The sequence below is a fragment of the Micromesistius poutassou genome, assembly GCF_964030765.1.
Source record: "Micromesistius poutassou genome assembly, chromosome: 14".
In the NCBI taxonomy this organism is placed as follows: Eukaryota; Metazoa; Chordata; class Actinopteri; order Gadiformes; family Gadidae; genus Micromesistius; species Micromesistius poutassou.
The window spans coordinates 4,975,012-4,996,264 of NC_140284.1; the positions used below are offsets into that span (position 1 = coordinate 4,975,012).

The following is a 21,253-nucleotide window of genomic DNA, read 5'->3' on the forward strand; positions in this document are numbered from 1 at the left end:
GTGTACAGGTCTATGTGCGCGCAAGTGCGTGTTTGTGTTTGTGTGTGTGTGTTTGTGTGTGTGTGTGTGTGTGTGTGTGCATGTGTGTGTGTGTGCGTGCATCAGTTGGGAGAAGGAGTGGTGCTGGCCGTGACTGAAGGTCAGGGGAAGTATCAGTGACAGGAAGTGAGACGCTGCCAGCCTCAGACCAGGTTACCACGGTAATGAATGGCCGTGCTGAGTGACACCTGGCCGGTCTTAAAGACGAGCAGGGAAACAGCGTTCAGAGCACACTTCCACTGGTACCCAGGCAGGTGCACATGTGCACACACACACACTCACACACACACACACACACACACACACACACACACTTATGGAAGCTCCAATCCAAATAACAAGAGACATGCGTGTGTAAAACACACAGCATAGACACACACATTCACACACAGACACACACACACACACACACACACCTATGCAAGCTCCAGTCAACGTAACAAGAGACATGCACGTGCAAGACACATAAGATAGAGGCATACAAACACACACATACACACGCCGACGCACACATACTCCAAGAAACGCGCCCATGAAAAAAGAGACACAAACACATCCTTGAACGAGAGCAGAACCACGTCTCGATGATTCAGCCGTCCATCGCAGAGAGCCACATGCTCGTCCTGTCACGTGCACTTACACGATACACGCTCACACTTTGGCCGCGATGCGGACTCCTTTGAGTCATGCCATCGCAGCCGCTATCCGCAGCTCCTCCAGTACCGACTGTTCTGACAAGCCTCCAGATGGAGCCGCCGCCGCCGCCGCCGCTAATGATCCAATATCAGCGCTATGTTTAGCGATTCTGTGAACATTGCGATTCTTTCAATACTTCGATACTTAATACTTCGGTATTAAGAGTGTGTTTTTTGTGAGATTTTGTCTTTTGTGTGGTTGTTGCTCGGAAAATCGAATCTAAAAAAAACTAACATATTTTTTTGAGTCAACCTGAAAGAGGTATTGTGGAAAGGAAAGAACCGCGGCACTATTTGATTATTCCCCGTTCCTCTTCAGTGTGACTATTGGTGTGTCTGATTACAACGGCTGCTGCAGACTTAATGAGCCCATTAAACAGTGGTTCGTTACTGCAGCGACTCACCCTGGGAGTGTCAAAGAGGGAGCAATCGAGACGGAGAAGGGGGCGTCATTTTCTGGATATTGTTTTTTATCTTATTGATGTTGTTCCCCGGCCTGTTTTCCTCTACTCTTCCTGCCGACCTGGGCACCTCATACATCCGCTTGCCCCTGCCCTCACGATGCAATATACCTCAAATGGCGAGATCAAGACGTCCCTCATCACACGGATAACTCTGGGCGATGACATGTCACAGATAATCACAATGGGATTTTGTAGTAGGACAGAGGGGACATTGGTTTGTGGCTGCAGGGGGAATGAAGTGGGGAATGAAGAGAGAGAGAACAGATGATTGAGCAGATTGGTGATATTTGGAAAGCGTTATGTCCCCTGTGTGCCATTACTCTGGTCCAGCTTCGTATCTCATGCAGGGCCCACTGTGTGTGTATGTGTCATCAAACATCAGTCCCAACATCATTCTCTCTCATGCACACATACTGTGTGACAAATCGGGACGTGTGGAAGATGCCTCTGTGTGTGTGTGTGTGTGTGTGTGTGTGTGTGTGTGTGTGTGTGTGTGTGTGTGTGTGTGTGTGTGTGTGTTCAGAGGTATGGAAGGACAGACACAAATGTGTTTTTTCTTTGGATTACGGGAGGAATACGTTAAAAGGCCAATTGTATGAATGTGCCTGTGGCACAGCTGCGCTTTTGGTCACAGTATGTTGACAAGGAAGGGCCTCTTCAACCATTGGCTCAGCCATTAGCGCAACCTGATACAGAGAATGTATCAGGGTAGTATGAAGCTTGAGAGCACTCCATCATACAAGACCCAATCATACGGCTTTGTCTTCCCATCGCCAATATAGCCAAGAGATGCAGCTGCCTCTCTTTTTTGTCCTGTCTTGGGCAGCAGAAGAGCAGTGATCTGAGGAGCGGTGGGAGACAGCTGTGGTATCCACACATCACACACACACCAGAAGGACGCACCATCGGATGGCGATGGTGTTTTTTTGTCAACACACATGTCGTGTGCATTCATTTCAGCCCCTCTGTCCTTGGATATCATCTACGACTAAAGGAGTGGAGGGAAGTTGGATAACTCCCATGTATCCAGGTCAGGGAGGGGATGGGGGATGGGGAGGCAGTATCCTCCACAATGCCAGGGTTGAGACCAGATAAATAGTTCTGGCCAGATAGAAGTAGTGGTCACAACAGCAGTTGGGACCATAGATGAAGACCGCCTGAACAAGTAGGCTATTTTCCCCAATTGGTAGTTTGGGTCATGTATTCCCCTGGCCCAAGAACAAGGGTTTCTTCCTTTACTGGCTGTTTGTTGTAGGCTGTAACTGAGAAGATTTGATAGACTTCTGAGATTGGGCTGAACATGGGCTTTTATAAATCCAGGACTCTCCAGAACAAACGCTCCAGAGAAACTAGAGGCGAGAGCACCGAGGCATATACAACAACCCCAATTAAATCTGCTTGTTTTAAAGCGTTTAGGGGTGTGACTTTCCATCCATGATACAAGATAGAGATGTAGAAAAAAAAAATTCAAGTTATGCTGAATGAAACCCATTTTAAACATGCCCATTTGTTAAATTCAATATCCCTTGTACAACAATACATTCAATAGTGCCATTGATATATATATTGTTATTCTGGTTCATTAGTAACAATTAATTGGATGAAAACTATAAAAGGCAACTACATTTTGTATACCTGTATTATTAAAAGAAACTAATTTCTTTATAAAGCACTTTTTTTTTTAATGCTATCTTCCCAGGATAGATTATGTTACATGTGTTGGGTGCTGGTAAAATATGGTGGTTTATATACGGTGTGCAGATGTTTTTTGTCTCAGAGCTCTAATCCTGACTGGCAGATCGCTTGCTGTTCCCCAAGAAATATGTTTTATCTGTCACGTCACATGCTCTCCATATGGTGTGCGGCCAAGTTAAGCCTGGTTTTCATATAGGTAGTTAGTGTCACACAATCCCAGCATGCATCTGCCTGGGATCAAAACAATGCTGTCTTGGCAGCACCAATCTTTCAAAACTGTTTAGGTTTTATGATGGCAGATAGCTGAGCTGTTGCATCTGTGGATGTCAAAACAAGCAATGGGCGAATAAAAAATCTAATTGGATCCATCCATGTAGATACCCCCTCTGAGATTTCCTACCAACCGCAGGAAATCTCACGCACGCACGCACGCACGCACGCACACACACATGCCTTGGCCTATTGGTCTTTCTGGAAGGTGCTATGCAAAAAAAAGATGATTGCAAGTGACACAGATTAACAACAGATCCCTATTATAGGCCCCATAAGCACACATTGAAGTCTGTGTGTATGTGTGTAACATGGCACTGGAGGGAGCCAACAAGTATTGCTGCTACGCACAATGTCCTGTGTGATTTCTCATTTACCCATGTGGGTGTTGGTAATACAATCATTATTATATGACAATATAACAAGAGAACTTTGTTCTCTTTTCATTCAAATAATTGACCATTCCTATTATTCAAATGCACTGCAGGGATATAGGAATGAATATAAATGTGTATATATACAAACCCGTACTCTGTCTGGGCGTGCTTGGTAAGGTCAGTGTCAGATGTTAAAGTTGAAATAGTTTAAACTCTGAGTGCAGCTGCAAGGTATGTAGACAATCCTGCTCTGGGTTGGAACTCTATTCAAAACGAATAGCCTGACCTCGTTCTGCTGTCTCAGGCCATTACCAGGGCTGTGTCCTTGCTCTAAATGATGTGTTACACCCTACAGTTCCTCCCTTGTTGTTCTTGTGGTGGCTTGGACCAAGGGCGCTGGGATCCCAGGCTCTGGGTCTTACTAACACGTTCAAAAAAATAAAAAGAATGGATCTGGTTGTGTCCCGGGCCGGGCTACTTAGAAGTCATGTGATGAAACATGTCACGACTGGTCTTGTGGTTAAAACAGAGGTGACAATTGAAGCAGCCAATGCTGCACGCTCCACAGGGAGCACCATCCAATCATTTGTTTTACCAGTGATCGATATACGAAACGCATGACGTCTTAACTTTGAGTAGAAATTGTGGGTTTACACTCACGTTATCCCCTATCAGGAATCTGAGCTCTGCGTTTCTCGGCCCGAGCCATTGGACTCATAGCAGCATATTGTCTGCTCCGGCCCTTCAGCCGATCATTATGGCAGCGTTTCCCTGTGTTCGGACAGAACGTTGACGGGGGCCCCTCATTACGGCCCCAGCGGAGCCAGAGGGGTTAGCGGTCGTCATGGGAACCCAGGTACGCCACCGTGGAGCCCACAAGGACAGCGGCAGGGCGGACGTGACTGGCCCAAGCATCTGGCCTTTTGGTTTCCATGGAGTCGCCGGGGACGGTACACGGCTCTCAGGGCTGACTGGAGAGGACGCGTGTCACTGGGGGCCTGTCTGCCTGTGTTCGTTCAGCCCCCCCCCCCCCCGCTCTCCGTCACTCTCAGGAACACCTGCACAAAGAGGGCAGGCAGCCAGGCATCCGGAGAGCCACAGCAACCCAACGGCAGCTTTAAGGCTGTTGAGACCCCAGCCGTCACGGTGGCTCTCCTACCCCTCAGCTGTGAAATGTGCGCATAACGGAGGACGTGTCACATCCCACATCGTCTTCTTCTTGTGACCGTCAGCATCGACTTGACAACTCATTTGATTTTTTGATATTTTTCTGTTGTGTAAGCACATTGCTGTTTTTCAGCAAATCATTTTATTCTGTGTGGTTTCAAAACAGATGTTGATTGTTGAATGTCAGGAAAGGGTTAGAATAACACAGAAGAATGGGCCGGGCTTATGTGTGCTGCTGTGACTGCCCGTGGTTCTTAGTTCTGGATGGAGCTCAGCGATGTAATTCAGGGACGTTATTCATTATCGTTCAATGCTCATTCAACCCCGCTACAATTTGAATGAGTTTTACTTTGTCCCCATGGAGGCGATTAGTCACGATTGTGACGGACCCTCCTGGACCCGGTCCTCTCCAGTCCTTCCTACTCCAGACAATAGGAAAGTCGACCAATAGGCAGTGCTCGGCTGCTGTAAACCAGGGCTCCACTGAAAGTGCTGTCGAGCTGCAACTAGCATCCCGTCATCTTGGTGATTCTTTAGTTTTGGACTGTGGAGAAAACTTTCGGCGTTTCCGAGTCGCATACAAGGCATTAGACGGAACGCTCACTAGACGTGAAGCCCGAGGGGGTGAATAAGATTTCAGTAGGAGATGTCCAGACAAGCCGTGGCACCGATTATTGCACATGGGCCAAAGGTGTTGATAGGCCCCACCCCTCCCGTCCTCGTTGACCAGCAGTGTTCCAGGAAGACTAGAGATTAAATCATTGACCCCCCCCCCAAGCAGAGGTGTGACATTTTGCACCCGGCTTCGTACCCGGCTTTCCACCAACAATCCGCCATTCCACCAGACACTGCTCCGGAGACTGCACACCTCCAACCAAAGTCCCGTCCACGCTGGCCGGTTATAATGATGTCTTGGACTGATGGAACAGTACAGAAGAGCGGCAGCGGCAGATGAGAACGGGGCGGCATGGGTCCTGAACTCAGTTTGCACTTGCTGCACGTGATCGATGCGTCTCTGCCGGGAAGACGGATCACCAGTCCACCCCCTGCGGGGCGTGTCCAGCGGCGCAGAGAGTACTCTGGTCAAGCTCAGGCCAGCGGTCATCTCCTTAAGTGGGGCTCGCTCTGAAAGAGTGGTTCCGCTCTGACTGATTACATCCACTCGGGCGTCTAAGTGCCTGCTGCTGATCCACCTTGTTACGTACGGCCGTATTTCCAATAGGACAGAGGACAGAGGTCAGCCCTCCGCTTTAATGCAATCCTGGGTTGCAGATATTATCTGCGTTCGTTTTTTTAGAGCTTTTATTTTGAAAAGCAGGATAAGCTTGATGTTGTTGAAATTAGCAATGATCCATTTAATCAAGTTTTTATGGAAAAAAGCTGGTTGGGCAGCAGCGCCTCTACACTGACCCCCGACAGGCGTTTGAATAGGTGTCACTGAATGAGGTCACAGCCAGGAGGCTGTCCCGGGTAACTGATGGGTTCCATCCATCTCTGCCTCGAGCCACAGGTCAGAGGGTTGTACACACACACACACACACACACACACACACACACTCTGGGCCCACACTCTCCTGGCCTTTTGGCTCAGCAGAGGCCTCGTGTCAGCCGTTGGACACACTGAACTACTCACCTCGACGCTTCTTAGCTTGTTGTTGTCAATAGAAGCGTCGTGTCCTGTGGGATACGGCTGCATCCTATGGATTAACATATACACACGTGTAGGGCTGCAACAACGAATCAATAAAAATCGATTACTAATAAATCGATTTGTTGAGTCGCGCGGTTATTAATACTATTATTATTGTTAATAATAATAGTCACTCGTAGGCGCGGAACAGTTTACAGAAGCCGACGCCGACAGGTCCATGCTTCATGCGCGCCCACAGCGAGCTTTCCGCGCGCTATAGTGTGAGCGACCACTGCTTGTATTTTGGACATGAAACACGGCGGAGGCGGAGGAAACGGTTCGACCGAAATCTTCCAAAGTGTGGGAGCAATTAACAATGCATAAAGCTAAAAAGTGTGTTGGTTGCAATCTTTGCAAAAGTGAAATGGCGTGGCACGGAAGCACCACGGTGATGTCATCCGTGACGAGAAGGGGGCTCGACAGCAGGGTTAAGTCAATGCAAGATCTCACATTTATTCCGTTTTCAAGTAAGGACATGCAATATCAAGCACAAAGTATACCACTCCGTGTCCGTAATCCGTAATCCGACTCTGTAACTACGGAGACCCCTCGAGCATTTGCAGTTTTCCGTCGGGATGTCGGATACGCGATGCAATTCGCCGCCCGATCGATCTTATATGCTTACTACTAACCGTGTAAATAGTGTTGAAAATAAACTTCCAAAGCTTTCAAAGCAAATCTTATTTGGTGTTTTATTGGTCCTTAATGTGCAAAGTAAATAAGGCGCAAAGTCAAACCGGGAAATGTGATTCCGGAAATGATTTTGTTAGAGGACCAATCACAGCCCTTGCCTTCTCCATTGTGTCGCCGGATAGTTAAAAAATATTTGATGCGCACATAGAGCTACGGAGAGGGTCTCCGACAGGGTCTCCGTAGCTACGTACAGCACTTTACGGAGGACTATAAATCTATCTAGTATCTCCTGTTTCTCGTTTGGTGTTTTAATTTATGCGTTATCCAGCTTTACAAGCATGAAAAGTTTATTAAACTAACGTAAGCGTTAGCTGGTTAATTGTGTGTGTGTGTGTGTGTGTGTGTGTGTGTGTGTGTGTGTGTTACTTTATTTACTTTACACTTTTAAACAACTGAAAACCAAATTTTGTGCACTTTATAAAAGAAAGGAGCCTTTTCATTTTTGTATATATAGACATAAATGTATATCATACAGTTATGTTTTAATATTTCTTGATAATTAAATATTACTTTTAATAGCTCAGGGACGTTGGAGCAATAACCTGTTGTTTTTACACTTCAGTCTGCACTGTGAATTTGAAGTAATGTTCAGTTTTTGAATAAAGATGCGGCAATTACAAATGTTTCTTTTTTTTATCCGATTCATCGATTAATCGAAAAAATATTCGACCGATTAATCGATTATTAAAATAATCGTTAGTTGCAGCCCTACACATGTGGTCGCTGTTCTTGTGAACACATAGACAGTGTGTGTTATTGTGACTGGCATCGTGTTTAGGTCTGCTTCCCTTCCAATGAATGTGTCATTGTTTACCTCTGTAGTCGTTGTAGTTGGTGCTTCTTAAGTTACCTTCTAGTTGTCCATCTATATTCTGAGACAATTTCAGAAATGGAATTAAATGCTGCTTTTAAAAATACAGTTCTTCGTGAAAGAACAAATAATCATAGCTTATTTTTGCCTGATTTTCTGGGGATACTGGGATGTTGGGCAGGTGATGCTAGCCGCACTAGTGCTACAAACATCAATCATAGAAACCCTTACTGATACAGACGTGGTCAGTGCTCCTCCGCTTCGTTTACAACTCTTACCCTTTGACCAAATGCAAACGCTTACGTGAGCCGTTATCGCCGTTCCGTCTCACCGAAAGGCCGCTGACGTCACAGAGGTGATTTGTGTGCCTACTTTGTAGTTGCAGTCGACACACACGACATTGGATGTTGTGGCTGAACAAACAACAGCCGACAGTTAGAGGAGTCCTAACGAACGTGGCCCTGCGCACCCCTGAGTCACTTCAGAAAGAGTGGATGCCTAGCAACGAGTGGATATTTGTTTCTCTGGTTTGATCTTTGTTGTTTGCAGGTGTAGCGCTGCTGTCCTCCAGCGCAACACGCAGCCGTGTTTGACCTCCGCACCCCTGGCTCTGTGGTGGGGTTTAAGTGTCAGCCTGCGCTCCAGGCCAGACCTCCAGCTAACCTGTGTTCTCTCTTCTCTCTCTCTCTCTCTCTCTCTCTCTCTCTCTCTCTCTCTCTCTGACGCAGGACGCCTCCATCGCCCACCGCTTTCACCTGATGCGGGAAAAGCACCCGGAGAAGTTCAACAGCAGGTACAAACGTTAAATATGTGGATACGCAAACCAACAAACAAACCAAATGTCTGGGTGGGTCGTTGCTGGATTTCGAGCACAGTAGGAGACTTGAGCAGACTCAGGTTGTGACGGCTTGGGTGTTTTTTGTTTGAGCTTATTATCCTGCTTTGGTCCAAAATGTCCTTGCGTACAACAACGATGGCACAACCAGATTAAGGGTCCACTTATTCTGAGGTGGAAACACACAGATCACCCACTCAATAATCGTCCCCTGAAATAAGCAACACTAACACTAAATCATTTTTAGGTGCGAAGCACAAAGTGCGAGGCAACGTATTGTAATTCTCAATGTTTTGATTATTATTAGGTGCCAAGCACAAAGTGTGCGAAGGCAACTTTACACAGCCTAAACCCCTTGCACGCTTTTTATGAAACTTAGTAGACCTGTAGAGGTTGACCCAAGATTAACGTAGCGCAACTATTACACTGATTGGCCCAAAGGCGGAGCTATACCAACTGTCCAAAAATGCAAACTTTGCACAAGCATATCTCGTTTTAAGTTGCATTTGCAAACAACGATCTAGCGACCGTGCCTCAGGACAATGGTAAAAGGTCTTCACATGCTGCCGGTCGTACTGAGGATTGAGGATTCAAAGCACGTAAGTAGATATTGACGATAAGAGATGGAGAATAGATAGATTAATGGTTGTCACACAACATAATGTATAGTTATGTGTGTACTCAATGTCAATAGTCCCCACAGCATTTTTTTGGAGAAAGTGGGAGCAGTTCAGGTATAGCTTGTAAATGGCATAATTGCCGGTATCGTGATTAAGCCATTGAGCGTCAGCTTAAGAGTCAAACTCTGCAAGCCAATATAAGTGGAAATAAAAAAGCTGTTGATTTGGTGCCACACAGAAGCGACGCTTTGAATCACTCTCAGCTACTCAGCCACAGACGTCATCCAGAGCACACTCAGCAGACAATTCAAAACAGGCGGCAGCTTCAGAGGGCACTCGATGGGTGTGGCAGTAATCACCTGGTTAGGATGCATAACAACACTAAGATATAGAGAGAAAGACGAGGGAGGAAGAGGGCAGTGATCCAGGCCAAAAGCGACTAACAAGGGGCCAATCAAAAACAACGTGTGTTGTGGCGCAACTGCTCTGAGGGTCAAACACAGCATATTGAACACAATATATACGGCATTAGCTCAGGAGGTAGAGGGGGTTGGCTGGTAACTGCAAGGTTGCTGGTTCGATCCCCGGCTTCTCCTAGCTGAGTGTTGTGGTGTCCCTGAGCAAGACGCCCTCACCCTAATTGCTCCTGACGAAGCTGGCTGTCGCCCTGTGTGGTCGACTCCGCCGTCGGTGTGTGAATGTGTGCATGAATGGGTGAATGCCAGTCAACACTGTGAAGCGCTTTGAATAAAAGTGCTATATAAATGAGGACCATTTAAATGTCACTATTTTAATTAGAGGTGCTTTCTTGTTCATGTAAATGGTCTGCCTATTTGTGGCAGCTGTAAGCGCTTTACAGTAACTGCCTCTCACTCCACCATTCATACACATTGGATCTAGATTAGATATTAAATACTGCCGCTGGGTTACACTGGAGGACTGTACCGTTTGCACAGTGTCCAATAATGACATGGGCATCAGAACACATGTCCACGTTTGTGTGTGTGTGTGTGTGTGTGTGTGTGTGTGTGTGTGTGTGTGTGTGTAAGTGTGTAAGTGTGTGACTATATCTATGTTTCGTGATAGCACACACAGTAGCCCTACTCACAAAGAAAGAGCAAATAAAAAGATTGACTCTAGATACATATACACACTTTATACTTTATTACTCATATTTAATTATATTTATATATTTCATTTAAGTCCTCCTAAATCCATTGTAAACTCCTGAACACCTGAATTTCCCGCCCAGGGTTGAAGTGTTGACTGATCTAAGACTGATCTATGTTTACAGTTAATTATGAGCCGTTAATTGGCCTGTTTGAGGGCATTAAACATGTATTCAGGATCTTTTGTGATTGCTTTTGCTGAGCTTCTCACCTGCGATGCGTTTTCAGCTGAATAAACGTACAATGCAAACCTAAAATGTGTAACCTTTACTGATTATAATTTGCACTCAGCTTGATTAGGAATTAATGTGCAGTGTGACGAGATGCGCTGATTACTACGAGTATGTCCCATTGATTCCCTGATGCACATAGAGCTTCAGCCTTTCAGAATAAATTGTCTTTAGAATGGACATCCACAATGTAATTTCCATTATGCTATATAAATATATGAATATGTAAGTTTTTGTTTAATTGCACAAGCACTTTTTTTTAACTTAGAATTGCGCAAATCTACATAAAAATAATGTTTTCAAATACCCCACTGCTTATTATTTTAATTTTTTGCCTTTTCGCAGTGCACCAGCGACCAGACAGCTGATGGACACTCGTAACTGTTTCATTGTTTTCTGATTGAAGCATTTGGCTGCCTAAGTGTCTGCCGCTCTTCATGCCAATTTAAACTGAAAGACTTTGAGGCGTAGAGACGTCGCAGCCCCCTCGCCATGGGTGATAGGACCTCAGTGGTGGAGGGTTCACCTCTGACCTGGCAACCAGGCAGAGGAGCTGAGGAGCTGCTAGCCGCCGGCGGACGCACTCAGACTCCGGGCTCTGCGCGCTGTTGTCCCCCCCCGCCTGTCTGTCTCCGTTCCCACGGTTTTGTCTGTCTCCCGTCACCTTGCTCATCTCTCCTATAAAGCAAACACTCCCGCTGTGCAGGCACGCACACACACGTTCAGAAATATAACTGTGGACCAATGAGGCTGCTGGACTCCTGAATCGTCCCCTCAGCCACCCCCACCCCCACCCTATCCACCGCTTGAGAGTCCTGTGGTCTTTGCGTTGTGTTGACGTCTAACCATAACTAAGCCTTAAGGACTGACCTTAACTACCTTTCAGCTTATTGTCTATCAAAAGGTAAATACGTTGAGCGTAGTTCACTATTTTCCTGCGTTTGCTGTTGTTTTAAAAAAATACTGTATACAATACAACTTTATGTACAGCGACCTCAGTTGTGACACTTATTAAGCCTCTACTGAGTCAAACTACCACATGTAATGAACATCAGCAGGCCCCTCTCCCCCTCTCACCTGAGGGGAGAGGGCTTGTAGCGGGGGACGGTGGAGCATTAACGCCCCTGTCTGTGGAACTCTGTCAGTACAAAGAAGAAGCAGTAGTCAGACCCAGAGGAGCCCCTGGCCCAGGTACTAATAATGCTTCAAACACTGGACAATGCTCCTAGCTGTGTGTGTGTGTGTGTGTGTGTGTGTGCCTGTGTGTGTGTGTGTGTGTGTGTGTGTGTGTGTGTGTGTGTGTGTGTGTGTGTGTGTGTGTGTGCCTGTGTGTGTGTGTGTGTGTGTCTGCATGTGTGATTGTGTGTGCGCGTGCCTGTGTGTGTGTGGGTGTGTGTGTATGCCTACAAATGTGTGTGTGTGTGTGTGTGTGTGTGTGTGTGTGTGTCTGTGTGTGTGTGTGTGTGTGTGTGTGTGTGCCTACATTTGTGTGTGTGTGTGTGTGTGTGTGTGAGTGTGAGCCCCTGTGTGTGCCTTTCAGTGCCGGTGGGGGGCAGGGAGAGGAAGTTTTGGATTAGGAAGTGTCGAATAGCTCTTGTGTGGTGATGAGAAAAAAAGGGCTCTGGTTGCTTTTGTTGCCCGCATTACAATAACAATGGAGGTTGTGAGGTTAAGACCAGCGGACGCTCCGTTTCCCAGCTTCACGGTGATGGCATCTGAAGGGCCAATCCCCAGCGAGGGACTCCCTTGTTTTGCTAGAGTAGCTCTCATTTTAACCACGCTAATTGTAATGCTTTGAACTGTCTTGAAGTCAGAATTAATTGTATCCACGACGACTCGAAGCACCGATGCATTCAATGTTGTGTTGTTTTTTTTTCATAGCACATCGTATTTCTTATACTAAATGCTACGTGCAAAACAATGCCACCTGAGATTATACGATAGCACACTTTTATTACAAGTCCTCCTCTTCACCGTATAGGAGCTTGGGTTCATCTAAAATCTCCATATGGCCTCGGCGAGGTCTGGCGTCCAAGCGAGTGGATATGAGCCCTCACCAAGGCGTGACACGACGTCCACTGATTATCTCATCATATATTCACACCCATGGCAGTGAAGAGACTTCAAGGGGGTTAGTTAGTGAGTTAGTTAGGAGTGGGGGGGGGAGCGAGAAGGCGGGCGTTCCGCCTCATGTGCGAGATCAGACACCTCCCCGTTTCATCCCTGCGGTCGCCTGTCCTCATGACAGAGAGGGAGGGGGGGGGACTGGGGGAATCAATGCTGTGGCCTCGGCCGAGCGTCCGTCCTCCCCCCCCCCACTGTGCTTTCTTAGCTGGGCGCGCGGTGGTTTTCCTGCCAGAGTTGCGTTTCGGGGGCCGAGTCTTCATCTGAAACACAGTCCGATAGAAAAGACAGCAGGTCGGAGCGGCAGGCAGCAGCTAGTGCAGAAACACCCAGCGGCCCACGCCAGTCTGCCGCGGCGGTGCGCTTTCCTTTGAGATTGTTTGTGTGAGTGTGTGTGTGTGTGTGTGTGTGTGTGTGTGTGTGTTGTGCTCTGAGGTCCTGCTACTGAAGCGATGCAAGTTGGCGAAAGCAGTGTTTAACACATTGTTGTTATTTGTTTTTCTCACCGTTCCGCTAAAACATACGAATATAGAAATTGGATACTGGCTTTTTATTTTGACATAACACGTTCACTTTTTAACATGTGTGTGTGTGTGTGTGTGTGTTGTTCAACGGCTTTACCTGATGCTTTAATGTTAGGTGGTAAGTGTGAGAGTTCCTTTAATTACATTTAATAGAAACCTGTTTCAGTGTCTAGAGGCAAAAATGGCTTAACATTTTCAGTTTGGAAAGGGTGAATAAACATTTACAATAGTCAATCCAAAAAGGACTAAATCACCCAGGTACTTCTGGGCAAGTCTCGATTGTGTTTGTGTGGTTTAAAACGGTCTCCTTGTCGCCTTCAGCGTTTGCAGGTCGTCTGGCTTTTCATCAAACCTCCAACCTCCAAACTCTGTTTAAACCCTGGCAAGGGGACAATATTTCAGCACAACACCCGTCGACGCCAATTGATCAAATACAGTGCTTTGCGATTCTGGCTTTTGTTATAATGCCCTTGTGTTCCGACCAAAAATGAGAACATTTTATAATACATAACCGAATAAGCCTGTCGAGACTTTGACGGCCGAGAGACGAGTGTGTTTTAAACAATGACTCACATCAGGCGGCACAAGGAGGCGCCGCCTGACAGGTAGGGTTTAATCTATTTTATTGACTTTTTGTTTTGTACTTCGGGCCCACTGTTCCCTGTTGGTTGGATCTGAAGTGCTTCTCAGTGCGTACACAGGTCACTGTCATGTCACCGTGTGCACGCTTGCAGACGTGTGTGCATATGCAGACCATGACTTGGCGGTCTCTTAGCGGTGGTATTTGTTTAGAGATGGGGACTGGTTGTAACAGAGAGCCTGGAGCTGTTTAGACCACGACGTGGAAGTCTCTTGCAGGTTGTATTTGTTTAGAGATGTGTATGAAAGACACTGTGATACCCACAATGTGTAACCATACTGCTAATTGTATGTTTCAACACCAATTAACATACAAGTACAAAACCTTAAATAATCCATTCTAGATATTCTTTTAATTGGTCAAAATTGTAATTGCAATGATGCAAAGCACATAAAAATGTATGCAAAACAATCCAAAGCACTCAATTTAGTATCATGGTTGGTTTTCTGCTGACCCCATTTATGGAGTTGAGTGTGTTCCTATTGGTCCACGTGTTTTACAAAATACATATTGGAACTTGCTGAGAGCTGTGAAGACGCGTTTCCTTTCATGTCTCCTCCTCTATCTCGTAAACTCAAGTGAGACACATTCGGGAATAACATAACGTTGGCAAGTTGAGATGCTAAACGGAAATAATTGCGACCTAATCTACCAGACGTTTGGTGTGAAAGGTCCCCTAAATCAGATGTGACGGCTGTGTAATCCTGATCTTCATCTCTGCCTGTGCTCATTGTCACAACGGACACAGGCATGACTCCCTGCTTGTGGGCTCCTTAAGCTCTGTTTTAACAACAGTAACACACACACACACACACACACACACACACACACACACACACACACTGACACTGTCAGGTCAAAGGTTATATCACCATAGGGTAGAGAAGGCCCTCAGGAAGGGATTTAGCTCCTCAAGGAATGTTCCGGACTGAACAAGTTATTAATGACATTCTTCTACTCATGACATTCATACACTGCCGGTATTCATCTTACAGAGAGTGATGATCATATGAGCCATGGCCTGATGTTTGAGTCCGCCTTGGTGACTTGCGGCCAGCCCTATAACAAGTAGCCATTATTAATTGGCAACATATTGAGGCAAGATGAGTTGAGTAGTTCTGATTAAAGTGTTAGACCCAATCACTTAAATTGCTTGACGTACACCTTCTATTCACTATACAATGCTTTCTATCCAGTCATGGCTCCTAGGGAGGTTAAAGGACATTGCCCCCCCCCCTCCCTTCCATTTGCTGATCACTTTGTGTCAACCCAACATTTTGCATTGCACCCTGGGGGACAGTGCATTGTCCCCCCAGCACGTCTTCCTTCCTAGGCCTATGATTGTCTCACCCTGGCACCATGACATCATGTGGTCCTTGTTCGGCCGTTGTTTGTACCGTCGAGTCCCCTTGATATCAGCCTGAGTTTGTGACCGGCTCGACGCGGCCCTGAAGCAGAGGTCACAGGGAAGTGAGCAGCTGAGTGGATTACCAGAGATAACAGATCAGATTCCACTCACTGGATTTGTCTTCTTAAAACCCCCTCCCCCCCCACCACCCCTACAACGACCATCCCCCCCCCTCCCTCTACCCTTACCCTGCCCTCCCTCTACCCTCACCCCACCCTCCTTCTATGTAAATGCACACATGACAATTGCAGGCCTATCTCCCTCCACTATCACTGGCCACGGTCCAGCTGCTGTAGCAGAGAGCTCGGCCCTCGGACCGTCTTCATTTGGTGGCTGACGGAGGCACAGGCAAAGTGGCCGGCATGTGGTAATAACACCACGGACACTTCCTAAGTGGTGTGCGTGTTTCCCTATTTAACGTCTCATGCACCTTGACATCGTCAAGGCCCACACGTTATAAGTTGAAGACACACAATAATATATGAGAGAGAGAGAGAGAGAGAGAGAGAGAGAGAGAGAGAGAGAGAGAGAGAGAGAGAGAGAGAGAGAGAGAGAGAGAGGTTGTGTGCGCATATATGGTAGGTTGCAACCGCAGGGGGGGGGGGGGGGGGGGGCAAAGGTCAGATGGGTCACTGCTCTCGCAGGGAATTAATGGAGATGCTTATCTCAGGGGAAGGGTAGCATGCTGGAGGGGGGGGAGTCACGAGGCCGGGTGAGCACGCCCCACCCCAGTGGCCCCCACTGAAGCATGTTTTCACAACATCTGCTCTGGCCGCCGCCCACCGGCGCATATTGTTGCTGCCCTCTCTGTCCATACAGCAGGCCCACTGTATGGATATGAGGCAGGGGGCGTGCGACGGGCCCCGTTCGTCTGTGTGCTTATTCCCATTCTGCTGTGAGTGTGAGCCCCAGTGGGAACCAGTGGGTGAACCCGTTCCCCTGCACTCCCCCTCCACTCCGCTCCACTCCACTCCGCTCCGGCCTCCCTCCACTCCGCTCTCCCTCCACTCCACTCCACTCCGCTCTCCCTCCACTCCGCTCTCCCTCCACTCCGCTCTCCCTCCACTCCGCTCCAGTCTCCCTCCACTCCACTCCGCTCTCCCTCCACTCCGCTCCGGCCTCCCTTCGCTCCGCTCTCCCTCCACTCCGCTCTCCCTCCGCTCCGGTCTCCCTCCACTCCGGTCTCCGCTCCGGTCTCCCTCCACTCCACTCCGCTCTCCCTCCACTCCACTCCGCGGGCCGACGGTGGCCTGCATGCTGAGCGGGGGGACTCCCAGGGCAGCGGGGAGAGAGGCACCGACACACACACACACACACACACACACACCAGACTAAACCAACTACGCTGAACAAACACATTTTAATGAAAGCAGACACAACATTTATCGCATGCAAATGATAAATCAATCAAACGCGGCAGTAGCTAAAAGGGCAGAGCGGGTTGACTGGTAACCGGAAAGTTGCTGGTTCGATCCCCGGAGTGTCGAGGTGTCCCTGAGCGAGACTCACCCTCACCCTGACTGCTCCTGACGAGCCGGCTGTCGCCCTGCGTGGTCGACTCCGCCGTCGTTGTGTGAATGTGTGAATGAATGGTTGTAAGTCGCTTTGAATAAAAGCGTCAGCAAAAATCCCTTAAATGTAAACGTAAACGCCGTCAAAAGACATCAAAATAAAAAAAACTAACAGCACAACATGCCAAAAACAGTCCACCAAATTATTTCTTAGCGACAACGAAAATTGCATAGACTGATGTCTGATGTCTCCCTCTCATTACCGCGCTGGCATCGGTACCGCTATGCCAACGCGGGGCCACAGAGCGTGTTGTGTTGTGCATCCATGTTGTTGTATTTGGCTCAACGGTAGTCCGGCCGCTAACCTTAAAACGATCAACACACACAAAAAAGCAGCAGCAGGATCAAGATTGCACACCAGACATTAGCAGCTCCGTCAGCCAGACACTTGACTCCGCTGCCCTCACCTTGACTGTGTGCTCGGTCCATTTGCTCAACGGCAACAGCGGCCAAACCATTGGTAAAACACGACATCCCAACCGACGGGTCACCATAGCGACAAGACCTTGCTTGTGTGAGGCGGAGACAAAGCAGCAGGCAGGCAAAGTCGTGGGTTGTCGATTTGGACGTTGTCAAGAAAGCAGCAGTCATCTCTGCTGCCTCTGACAAACCCTCCCCCACCACCCCCACCACCCCCAGCCCCGACACACAGACACACAGACACGCAGACACACACACACACACACACACACACACACAAACAAACAACGGCTTCATGAGAGCTACGGCAGATCCTCACTGTATGTCTATGTTTATGACATGTGCTGTTAATTACCCAGGAAGCCACTGTTCCTGTCTCCACCGAGTTTACCCTCGGGGGGTAAAGCTTTGGGGTGCGCGGCTAGGTCCCTGTGGCCACCACCTCTTGCGCAGACCCTACCAACTACACCCTGTCATCCTGTTACGATATGACAGTTGACCACCGGGAGACAGCACCAGAGCAGTGTGTTATATTCTCTTGCCGTTGTGTCGTTGGTTCTCCACACCATAAGTCCTTCTTTTCTCCTCTTCCTCGTCGTACAGGATGAAAAACAAGCTGTGGTACTTTGAGTTTGGCACCACGGAGACCATCTCGGCCACCTGTAAGAAGCTTAATGAATGCATTGAAGTGGAGGTGAGTTTTCCCAACCCCCCCCCCCCCAGGATTATGTCATTGGCAACCTGTTGAAAAGTAATTGGTGTGCCCTGAGGACAGGTGGAAACACTGTGATCTCATCCCTGCATCATTCACCGTGTCTAGTCTTCTTTGTGCTCTGCGTTCTGCCGTTTTAGAAAGCATGGTGCACTGCTGGGCATGCACACACACACACACACACACAAGAACACACAGAAGTACACACACACACGCACTTTCTCACTTACTCACTTACTCAGTCACTCACTCACTCACTCACTCACTCACACACACATACACTCACACACACACACTCTGATCAAAACCACTCAACAATTAGAGTAGATGAAGGTAGTCTTTGCTAGAGTTTAGCTCAGCCAAGTCTGAACTCATTTGGTTTGGCTAGACACTTATTCTCGTTAACTCCTTCACCATTGGCCCAGTTCCGCTGAAATATCTCAATAATGACACTTCAACGTTTTGCGCTTAACCGCGACCTGCCTTTTGCAAGCAGCGGCTTAATCAGTGCCAGTTGTTTTTTTGAAAAATGGTCACAGAGAGCTGTCCTCCTGACAATCTGCACTGTGCCGAGTGCACATGCTACAACGTGAACGTAAACACTTTGGAGATGATGTAGTAGGGCAGAGATGTCACAACATCTCAGATGTCACAAGACATACACACAGAACTCAACTTTGCTACCTTGTGGGCCAAGTAAATAAAGAGTGAGGGGCATGTCAGGCTCCTGAGCTCATTACAAATGAAAAACGGTGCGGGGCCCATGACTGTGCTGGTTACATTTGGCAGACTTTCAAATAGAATGTAGATGAGACTTCTAACACCAATAAATGACACCAACTATGACAGGGAAGATAAATGGGGCACTAATGGAAATAGTGCATTTGCCTGCTGGATATTGTACTGCTGGCACGCTGAATACACACACCTGGCAGCTTGTGTGTATTCAGGACCCAGGAGGGTTTGTTATTTTACCATTCTGCACGAATAGCACATAAGCTGATAATTTGTGCCATGTTGCGAGATGTGAATCATATCTATAACATGATGTTACATGTGTTTGTGTGTGTGTGTGTGTGTGTGTGTGTGTCTCTGTCTCTCTCTTGCTCTCTCTCTCTCTCTCTCTCTCTCCCTCTCTCCCTCTCTCCCTTTGCTTTCTGAAGTGCGATGGGATAATCTTGGATCTCAGCAACACGTCCCTGGAGGGCATCGCTGTGCTCAACATTCCCAGCATGCACGGCGGCTCCAACCTGTGGGGAGAGACCAAGAAGCGGCGGAGCTACAACCGCATGAGCAAGAAGGTTCCGGACCGAGTGCCCAGCAGCACCGTCACCGACGTGAAGGAGCTCAAGTTCTGTGTGCAGGGTGAGTCCGGAAGGCGTGTCCGCTGTGCACACAGCCACACAGTCACTCAAAATACTGAGGTTCAAATATTCAGTTGCCTTGTGAACATGACATGGATCAATATGTGACATGCATGAAACGTGTGGGACCACGTCCCCTTCTTGAACATTTTCAAACCCCCCCCCCCCCCCCCCCGGTGGTTTCTCCATGCTCTGGAGGTTGGATTGCCAGTTTTGAAAGCCATGCCATCGTCATAACAATATCAATAGAAATAAAAAGTAAAAATAAAAAGTATAATAATAAGACTCAACAGCCTACCATGAGCTACAAATAATCTTACATTAGGTCCTAATGTAATGCGTGTTTCCCAATGAGTGCACAGGTGCATGCAGGTGTGTTGCTATCACCTGAGTGGCTCCATCACAGTGTCAGCTAGCCGTATCGGGGGTGTGTTGCTAGGAGGCCAATACGTACGATATCAACAGTCCGTCTAGACTCATCTGGCACGCACTGCCTCACGTCAATGCGTCTTTCTTCTCCGCCCGGTCTGCTATGAGATGACGAAGCCTTCCCTTGTCACTCAGGTCCCCGCGGACTGGCGGTGCCGTCAGAGGCGTCAGCCAATGACGGTGGCAGTAGGAGAACAGCTGTTTGATGGACGCAGACGGTACAGCCCTGCACCGCTTTTGGAGTTGGGGGGGGGGGGGGGGGGGTGGACAGGGAAGCAAGGGGAGAATAGAGGGTGTTTATGGGCAATTAGCGATAAACAACCATGTAGGAGCAACTCTGCTATTCAAACAAAGAAGTACTTGAAAGAGGGCAGCCAAGGTCTCCGTCTGAAATTCAAATTAGTCCATGTAACTGAATTAAGTCTTAACTTGACACACAACGTGCAAGTGAGTGTGGTTTACTGGCAATGTGGTCGGTCTCAAGTAATGTAGTTACATAGTTGAAAAGAAAAGTGGACGAATACAAATTGGTCCGAACAACACAATGTGTACCTGTGTGTTTCTCCACTCCTCTTTTCTCACATCTGCTCTTTCCTCTCGTTGAGCTGAATCTGGTTTCCATGGAGACCCTGTGCTGAGGCAGAAAAAGGAAGCGAAAAGAGAGCTAGGCAGAGAACTACAGAGGAAGACGGAGAGAGAGAGAGAGATAGAGAGAATGATAATGACAGAAGCAAATGAACAATGACACTAATGCACACTCATGTCAATTGTGTGACTCATTTCCCTAATCTCAGAATAACATCCATGTGGTCTTTTTGTCCATTTTTGAGTCACCGTCTAATGAGATTTGCTTTGCTCGGAACCTATGTGCGCATGTAACGTGTGTGCCAGTTAGGTCGTTCATATTCAACGCTGTACTTTTAACCATATAATCACACGTGCACACTTTGAAGGCACCCACACTCGCCACACACACACACACACACACACACACACACACACACACACGTCAATACACTCATTCTGTTTACCACTACTGTGAGCAGTGGAGAGCAGGGTACTTCTGGTCATGCCCCGGTCTGGCATAGCACAGGTTCCAGCGCAGCGGGATGCCCCGTCCATATGTCCCATGTATTAATAGCCAGAGAACACCCCACACACTGCTGTGTGTGGACAAACACACACACACACACACACACACACACACACACACACGGCAACATGGACATATGGACAGAAACACCCACGGAAACACCCACGCCAAAACAAAGCAACGCTCCTGCAAACAAATACGGACACACATGCA

General features: G+C 47.7%; 1 protein-coding gene across 1 annotated transcript in view; it reads left to right on the forward strand.

The window, feature by feature from the left end:
* The window catches only part of dgkg (diacylglycerol kinase, gamma), a 61,095-nt gene that overhangs the window by 29,321 nt on the left and 10,521 nt on the right, over window positions 1-21,253 (forward strand). Inside the window, exons 19-21 of the mRNA XM_084478420.1 lie at window positions 8,630-8,694; window positions 18,046-18,136; window positions 19,318-19,519. Coding sequence (XP_084334546.1) covers window positions 8,630-8,694; window positions 18,046-18,136; window positions 19,318-19,519 — 358 coding nt within the window. The remainder of the gene's footprint in view (window positions 1-8,629; window positions 8,695-18,045; window positions 18,137-19,317; window positions 19,520-21,253) is intronic.